This window comes from Acomys russatus, chromosome 26 (genome assembly GCF_903995435.1).
Source record: "Acomys russatus chromosome 26, mAcoRus1.1, whole genome shotgun sequence".
NCBI lineage: Eukaryota > Metazoa > Chordata > Mammalia > Rodentia > Muridae > Acomys > Acomys russatus.
In genome coordinates this window covers 11,518,094-11,526,205 of record NC_067162.1, presented here as the reverse complement: position 1 = coordinate 11,526,205, position 8,112 = coordinate 11,518,094, and the positions used below count along the sequence as shown (strand labels likewise).

General features: G+C 50.7%; 2 protein-coding genes across 2 annotated transcripts; one reads left to right on the top strand and one right to left on the bottom strand.

Annotated features, from left to right (window-relative positions):
- Positions 1-257: 257 nt before the first annotated feature.
- On the bottom strand, positions 258-1,939 carry Wdr83os (WD repeat domain 83 opposite strand). Its single transcript, XM_051168679.1, has 4 exons — positions 1,740-1,939; positions 1,524-1,629; positions 712-809; positions 258-631 (listed from the first exon to the last, which is right to left on the bottom strand). Exons 1-4 carry the CDS (start codon positions 1,787-1,789, stop codon positions 565-567), a joined length of 321 nt encoding a protein of 106 aa, XP_051024636.1. The 5' UTR covers positions 1,790-1,939; the 3' UTR covers positions 258-564.
- Positions 1,940-2,037: 98 nt separating this feature from the next.
- Wdr83 (WD repeat domain 83) lies at positions 2,038-8,104 on the top strand. Its single transcript, XM_051168678.1, has 9 exons — positions 2,038-2,288; positions 2,367-2,487; positions 2,568-2,673; positions 2,945-2,993; positions 3,076-3,202; positions 6,761-6,828; positions 6,924-7,032; positions 7,120-7,234; positions 7,830-8,104. Exons 1-9 carry the CDS (start codon positions 2,186-2,188, stop codon positions 7,977-7,979), a joined length of 948 nt encoding a protein of 315 aa, XP_051024635.1. The 5' UTR covers positions 2,038-2,185; the 3' UTR covers positions 7,980-8,104.
- The last annotated feature ends 8 nt before the right edge of the window (positions 8,105-8,112 follow it).

The following is an 8,112-nucleotide window of genomic DNA, read 5'->3' as shown; positions in this document are numbered from 1 at the left end:
ACAGAAAGAGAAATAGAAAGAAATCAAAGCCTAGATTAGTTAGGTTAAAAGGAACAACTGTCACCCAAGTGTGGAAATAACCGCCTTTCCCCTATTACCTAACCTAAGACATGAAGCTTGCAAAATATGAACATTAACTCATTTTTTTAAAAAAAGAAAGAAAAACAAGACGAAAACTTCAGATGCAGGCCCGCACACAAGACAGTCTTCCCTGAGCAGTGCACCCCAGGAACAAGGGAGAAGTAATACAAGCCAACCAGAGTGGAGAATTTTATATCAACTGGTTTCAAGAAACAGGTGAATATTTAGAAACATGAGCAGGGTTTTCCATCACAGTGGCCATGGGAAGGACGGTGCAAGGGAAGTCTGTGGGTCTAACCCTCTGGCAAGGCAGAAGTAGGACCTCAAAGAAAGGGCCAACTTCCCTCCGATCAGCTGGGAGCCCAGAGCCCACACTCCAGCAAGTGTAGGACAGCAGCTGAGGGCAGGGCGGAGGCAGCCAGCCTAAGGCTGGGCCAAAGGGAAGGTGTGTCGGTGTACAGGCTCCAGTCCTCCTGGGTCTCATCACCATGGCGGTGTCATGGGTTGAGGATTCTGTAGATAGGACATCACGACGGCAGAAATTGAGAGCCTGAGGCAGAAAAGAGGTGTCAGTTTCAGACAGCAGGCATGTGACCCTCCCCCTCCCTAAGGGGTCCTCTGGGTCCTCACATGAAGCTACTCATCATCTGCTTAGTGTCCTCCGAGCTCCGAGAGTTGGCGAAGCTGATAAAGGAGCAATAGACGGCAACCCAAGCACACCACTTCAGCTGAAGAAAGGTGGGTGAGGAAACTGGGTCAGTGAGACGTACGCAAGGAACCCCCAAAACCCAGACCCTCAGATATAGGGTTCCACCTGCCCCTTGGACCTTGTCCCCAAGAAGTACCTCAATACCAACCCTTCAGAGCCAACTCTTAGCAGCAAGCTTCTGGTCCTGATGCGTGTATGTGTCCTGTACCGCTGACCCTACCACATCCTCAGACTTAACGGCTTTAGTAACGGCTTTTTGTTTGTCTGTTTTGTTTCGTTTGAGACAGGGTCTCTCTGTGTAGCCTTGGCTGTCCTGGTCTCGCTTTATAGACCAGGCTGGCCTCGAACTCACAGCGATCCACCTGCCTCTGCCTCCCGAGTGCTGGGACTAAAGGCGTGCACCACCACGCCCGGCCTAGTAACGGCTTTTTAATGCCCACATGCTAAAGCTAAAGAGAGTGCCTTCCCCCGCACCCCCACCCCCGCACCCCCACCCCAAGTCGTCTGTTAATTGCTTCAAAGTCAAGCCCCACCCTCAACCTGCTCAACAACTGCAATCCCAACTTCCCCTAAATTTGGGGACGGTCATCCTAGCTCCAACCCGCTGCTGACCTCAAGCCCCTCAATCCTGATCTCCAGCACAGCCCGGGGACTCGCCTCTTTCTGAACCCGCCCCCAGGCCTCAGTTTCAGGCTGAGCAACAGACGCCCCGGGGAAATTCAACCCCGCCCACCTTAAGCATGAGGCCGCACATGCTAAAGATCATGCCGAGAAGATTCATGTAGTCGGGAGTCGGGTCGTCCAAAGCCGGGTTGCACTCGCTGGGCGGAGGCTTATACCTGCGACATGTTCAAGCGTCAGGAGCAATCAAGTCCCACCTGGGCCAACTTGGCCTGGACCCCACAGCCACAACCAGAGACGCCCTGCCATGACTTGCTGTACTGCTCACCTCAGCACTTTGTTGGGTCTCCGTGGGTCGGACATATTGTTGGTGGACATAGCAAACTGAAGACCACACCGTCCTTTTACGGCTAGAACAGCAGCTTCCGGCGTGAGAATGAAGGGTGGTTTTTAGAGTAACACCAGTAGCCTAGCGCTTCTGTTCCCAATGGCGGTGGCCAGGACTGCTCTGAGCCAGAAGACGGAGAGTAAGAAAAAGCCAGAATGGTTCCTGGAAAGTAGGAAAGGGAGGAGGGAGACTAAAAGGGGCTTTCAGTATCCCAAACACTGTATTTAACGCGCTGAAAATTGGATCACGGAAGTGCGAAGCAGGAAATAAATCCTGGGGGACAATAATAAGGTTACACCCGAGCTAGGATTTTGAAAGCCTGGGTCCTTTCAGGCACTCAGCACAGAGGGCAGCAATTTCAGGCAGCTAACCAACCCACTTGAAGTATGGCTTTTCCTGAGCCAAAGCCGCGGGCCCCGGAGCTGCCGCAGAAGCGGTTGAAGACGCTAGACTGCGGCCAGGGCGCGGTGCGAGCCGTGCGATTTAATGGTAAGCACCCTCGTCTTCATCGCGGCTCCCGCTATGTAAGGCCGGCAGTCAGGTTAACCTCCGCCTGCTATTCCCCAGTGGATGGCAACTACTGCCTGACGTGCGGCAGCGATAAAACCCTAAAGCTGTGGAACCCGCTGCGTGGGACGTTGCTGCGGACGTACAGTGGCCACGGCTACGAAGTGCTGGATGCGGCCGGGTGAGCCCGGAACCAGGCTGGTAGGAGCGCAGAGGCAAGGATCATGAGTTGCTATTGACCATCTCTTTCCTGCCCGGCAGCTCCTTTGACAACAGCCACCTCTGCTCTGGTGGTGGGGACAAGACGGTGGTCCTGTGGGATGTGGCAAGTGGGCAGGTCGTGCGCAAATTTCGGGGCCACGCTGGAGTGAGTACAAATCAGAAGACCCTCATTAACAACGTGTTTAGGTGGCAGGAGGAAAAATTCTTCCATTACAGTCTTCCCCATGTGCCCCTCTCCTATACCCAGGCAGTCACCAAGCACTCACTCACTGTCTTCCTTCCAGTTTAACCAGAACCTTTCGCCTTCCCTACCAGTAACATGTGCCCTTGTTCTAACATGCACCAGGAGCCTCACTCACCTTTATCCCAACACTCTCAAGCCCCCCTCCTCTAAATTAGTAATTCCTGTTTCTCAGAAGGTGAACACCGTTCAATTTAATGAAGAGGCCACAGTCATTCTGTCTGGTGAGTCTGGGGCCTGGACAGCTGGAAACTGGTTGATGCACAGAGACCCAAACCTGACCTCACCTTCATGTTGGCTTGACAGGTTCTATCGATTCCAGTGTCCGATGCTGGGACTGTCGTTCTCGGAAGCCTGAGCCAGTGCAAACACTAGATGAGGCCAGAGATGGCGTTTCTAGTGTAAAGGTGTCAGACCATGAGATCCTGGCAGGGTAAGTAGTAGACCCAGGACCTCACTCCTGTCCTGGTGCCACTGGAGAGAATAGTGGTCATGGCTTGGTTTTTTGAGACAGGACCTTATGTAACCCAGGGTGTCCTTCAATTCCTAATCCTCTTGCCTTTACTGCCCAAGTGCTAAGAATATAAGAAAGAACCAGAGCAGGCATGGTGGCACATGCCTTTACTCCTCAGCACTCAGGAGGCAGAGGCATTTGGATCTATTAGTTCGAGGTCAGACTAGTTTATATAGTCAGTTCCAGGACAGCCAGGGCTATGTAGAGAAACTCTGTCTAAAGAAAGAAAAGAAAAATGGCCTACCATGCTGAACCCCAGCCTAGAAGTGTTTTGTTTTTGAAACAAGGATTCACTCTGTCCTGGAACTCACTATGTAGAGCAGACTGACCTTGTGTCAATGCTCCCAGCTCTGCCTCCTGAGTGCTGCAATTGTAGGTGTGCATCTCAAAGCCTGGCGTAGCTCAGAGAGTTAGGCAACCCTTCATTCTGCAAATCAAAATAAGTGTCCCAAAAGGTCAAACACAGGCATTAGTTTTGTCTTTTAAGATGTATTTTTGTTAACTATGAGGGATGGAGAGATGGCTCAGTGGTTAAAAGCACTGGCTGCTCTTCGAAAGAAATCTAGGTTCAATTCCCAGCACCTATATGATGATTTACAAGTAATTGTCTGTAACTTCAATTCCAGGGGGATCTGATACCTTCTTCTGGCCTTTACAGGCACAAGTCATACACATGGTACAGACATACATGCAAGCAAAAACACAAATACACACAAATTTTAAAAATAAATAGAATAGTGTATGTACATCTGTACTGTGGGGAGGTGGTATCAGCAGAGGTCAAAGGCCTCTCAAGCTAGAATTCTTTTTTTATTTTAAGTAAAATAAATATTTTTAGCATTTTATGTGTAAGGAGATCTGGAAAGAGTCAGTTTTCTCTTTTGTTATGTTAATGCAGGGTCTCTCTGGCTGTTTCTGCCATGCAAGCTGTGTACTCCAGGCTAGCTGGCCCTTGACTCTTCTGCCTCCGCTTCCCCAGGAGGATGCTGGGACTTTAGATCCTGCTCCCTCAGCCAGCTACTATGTGGTTTCCAGAGATCAAACCTGGATCATCTTTACTGAAAATTTTCTAATGTTGGTTTCTTTTTAAAAAGCACAGAATAATCCCAGCACTTAGGGAGGCAGAGGCAGACAGATCGCTGTGAGTTCCAGGCCACCCTGGTCTACAGAGGGAGTCCAGGACAGCCAGAGCTACACAGAGAAATCCTGTCTTGAAAAGCAAGCAAACACTGAGAGTGGTGGTGCACGCCTTTAATCCCAGCACTCAGGAACCTTACTTTTTTTCAAGACAGGGTTTCTCTGTATAGCCCTAGCTGTCCTGGACTCAATTTGTAGACCAGGCTGGACTCAGAACTCACCAACATCCCCCTGCCTCTACTTCCCCGAATGCTGAGATTACAGGAGTGTGCCACCCCATCTGGCAGCTTGCCTTACTTTAAAGGCAGGTGAGGAAATGACATTTCTATAACCTGTTAGCTGGCATTGCTGGCTTCAGATAACAATTAAGAACACGCTTATAGCCAGAAAATACAATATTTGCGGGTCACCCGAACACATGGTAGGCTGGAAAGACTGTTCAGTGGTTTAGAGCACTTGTTGCTGTTACAGAAAACACAGGTTTGATTCCCAGCATCATATGGTGGCTCACAACAATCTGCATCTCCAGTTCTAGGGCATCCAACAGCCTTTTTCAGCCCCTTCAGGGACACACATATAGTACACATACATACATGCAGATAAAATATTCATACATATGAAATAAAAATAAATCCAAAAAGTATTATATATGTGTGTATGTGTGTGTGTGTGTGTGTGTGTGTGTGTGTGTGTGTGTATATGTATGTATGTATGTATATATGAATACAACCATGAGCCAGGCATAGTGGCACATGCCTTTAATCCCAGCACTTGGAGGGCATAGGCAAGCAGATCTCTGTGAGTTCCAGGCCAGCCAGGGCTAAATAGAGAGACCCTGTCTCAAAAAAAACAAACAAAAAATGCTAATTGCCAACTATACAGGTGTGGTGACATACATCTCCCCAGCATTGACAAGGCCAGGGCAGGAGGACCAGAGCAAGTCAGCCTGTCTAGAGCTGGGCAGTAGTGGTGCACACCTTTAATCCTACCTAGGAGGCAGAGCAGGCAAGCCTCTGACGCCAACCTGGTCTACAGAGAAATCCTGTCTCAAGAAACAAAACAAATAAATAAAACGAAGTGTGGCAAATGTAATCACATCCAGGACAAGAGTCAAGGGAATTGAGAACCCCCAGGTTCGGTGGCAGAAGTGGTAGGATTGATGGAGAGCACGCATGGGCGGATTAGAGCCACCTAGTGGCTAGCTGGAGGGAGAGCAGGCCCATGCCCCAAGGAGAAGAATTTGGCAGGTGCAATTAGGCCAGATAGGAGGAAGGAGGAGCGGTCTGAAGGGCTGCAGGAGGCATTTGGGCATTTATTTTTCTGAGAGTAGTGAGAGGCCATATTTCTTTGAGGGGAAGATTGGCCTGAAGTAGCTGTGCTTCCAAAGTTTCCTGGTGAGCCAGGTATAGCAGGACACCTGTAACCCCAGCATATGAAAGAAGTTCAAGGCCAAACTCAAAGTGAATGTGAGACCAGCCAGGACTATATGAGATCCTGTCTCAAAAAAGGGGGAAAGGCCAGGCGGTGGTGGCGCACACCTTTAATCCCAGCACTTGGGAGGCAGAGGCAGGCGGATCTCTGAGTTAGAAGCCAGCCTGGTCTACAGAATGAGCTCCAGGACAGCCAGGGCTACACAGAGAAACCCTGTCTTAAAAAACCAAAAAGGGGGATGGGAGCTCTTGGGGGGCTTTGGCATTAAGGACTGGGCTTACAGACAAAGCCTTCATCCGTGTAAGATAAAAATATGATGGCAGTGGTGCTGTAGGGGAGAGAGTCACACCCCGAGAATACAAACTGCTTTGGCATCTGTAGTAGGCTGATTTCAGGATCTAACTAGCGGTAGCAAAGTTTAGGCTGCACATTCTGCTACATGGTTTTGGTTTATTTGTTGTGCTAAGAATGGAACTCAGCCGGGCATGGTGGCACACGCCTTTAATCCTAGCACTCAGGAGGCAGAGGCAGGCAGATTGCTGTGAGTTCAAGGCCAGCCTCTACAGAGTAAATTCCAGGGCAGCCTACACAGAGAAACCCTGTCTTTAAAAAGTAGGTAATCACAACTTTATAAAGTATACTCCTGAGCTACAGCTAACAGATGTGCAGATATAGAACCAGACAGGTAGGGCTCACTGCTGTTCTAATCAGGAGTGTAGCCTCTAGAGAACTCTGGGGGGGGGGGGGGGGGGGTTGGTAAAGAAAGCCCTTAAAGTGGGACGAAATCATCCCCTGAACCTGAGTCACAAAGCCGAAGAGCATCTTTGCCTGGCCAAGAATGCATGCAGACACCAGCTGCCCTGGAGCAGGAGGGTGCAGTGCTTTAGACTGACCTACCCTTTCTTGCAGCTCCGTGGATGGCCGCGTGAGGCGCTATGACCTAAGGATGGGACAGGTCTTCTCAGACTACGTGGGCAGTGAGTGTGGTCCCAGAGGCCAGTGAGACAGTCATGGCAGGTGGTGAGACAGGCAAGAGCACCCACAGTCACCTGCCTGCCATGCTCTCTCCCAGGCCCCATCACCTGCACCTGCTTCAGCCGGGACGGGCAGTGCACTTTGATAGCAAGCCTGGACTCCACTCTGCGGCTTCTGGATAAAGACACAGGGGAGCTGCTGGGCGAGTGAGTCCCCATGGTTGGCCTTTCCCCCTCACTCCACTTCTGAGGCTGCACAGAACAAGCCCCCTAATCCTACCCACCCACTGCTAGGTATGTTGGCCATAAGAACCAGAAGTACAAGCTGGACTGCTGCCTGAGTGAGCGTGACACACACGTGGTCAGCTGCTCTGAGGACGGGAAGGTGTTCTTCTGGGACCTAGTGGAGGTGAGCTTTCCCCTTGCGTTTCTTGCCAGGGCACCAGCTACGTGTTTACCTCAGCCACTCCTAGGCCGCAAAAGAGCAGTAATGTCAGGTGCTTGAGCTGAGACCTCCGGCAAGGAGGGCAGTAGAGGTGTGTGTCTTACTTTGTATAGCCCAGGCTGGGCTTGACTCCACCCTGCCTCTCAAGCTGGAATCTGAAAGAGGAATGGGGGAAAAGCAGGAAGGATATGTCAAGCAAGGGGAACAGCATGTGCTAAAGGAGTTGGATAAGGTGGTGGCTGTAGTTGGTTCCAGGCGGGTTACAAGAAAGACTGAGCCAGGGCCTTCCTGCTCCCTCGCTCCCCAGACAGGGTTTCTCTGTGTAGCCTTGGCTGTCCTGGACTTGCTTTGTAGACCAGGCTCAGAGATACACCTGCTGGGATTATAAGCTATGTTCAAGGCTCGGAGTCTCTGGGCCAAGGGTGTAGCTCAGTGGCAAGGTTTGCCTAGCATTCTCAGCACCACCAAGAAATCAGGGAGGAGGTGACTGAAGACTTCAGCTGGATCTCAGGGAGACAGCCTGACTAACAGCCATTGTTGTCTACCATTCATTCCTTAGGGTGCCCTGGTACTGGCCCTGCCGGTGGGTTCTAGTGTAGTCCAGGCACTAGCTTACCATCCCACGGAACCCTGCCTGCTAACTGCCATGGGAGGCAGCATCCAGTACTGGCGAGAAGAGACCTATGAGGCAGAGGGTGGGGCAGGCTGAGGCTTATGGACTGGACACCAGGACCCAAACAAACTCAGAAGACCCAACAAAAAGACCATTTATTCTAGAAATGCTGCTGACCAAGGAGTGGGCCCGGGGAGGGGCTGGTGTGTAAAGGTAATAAATAAAGGTG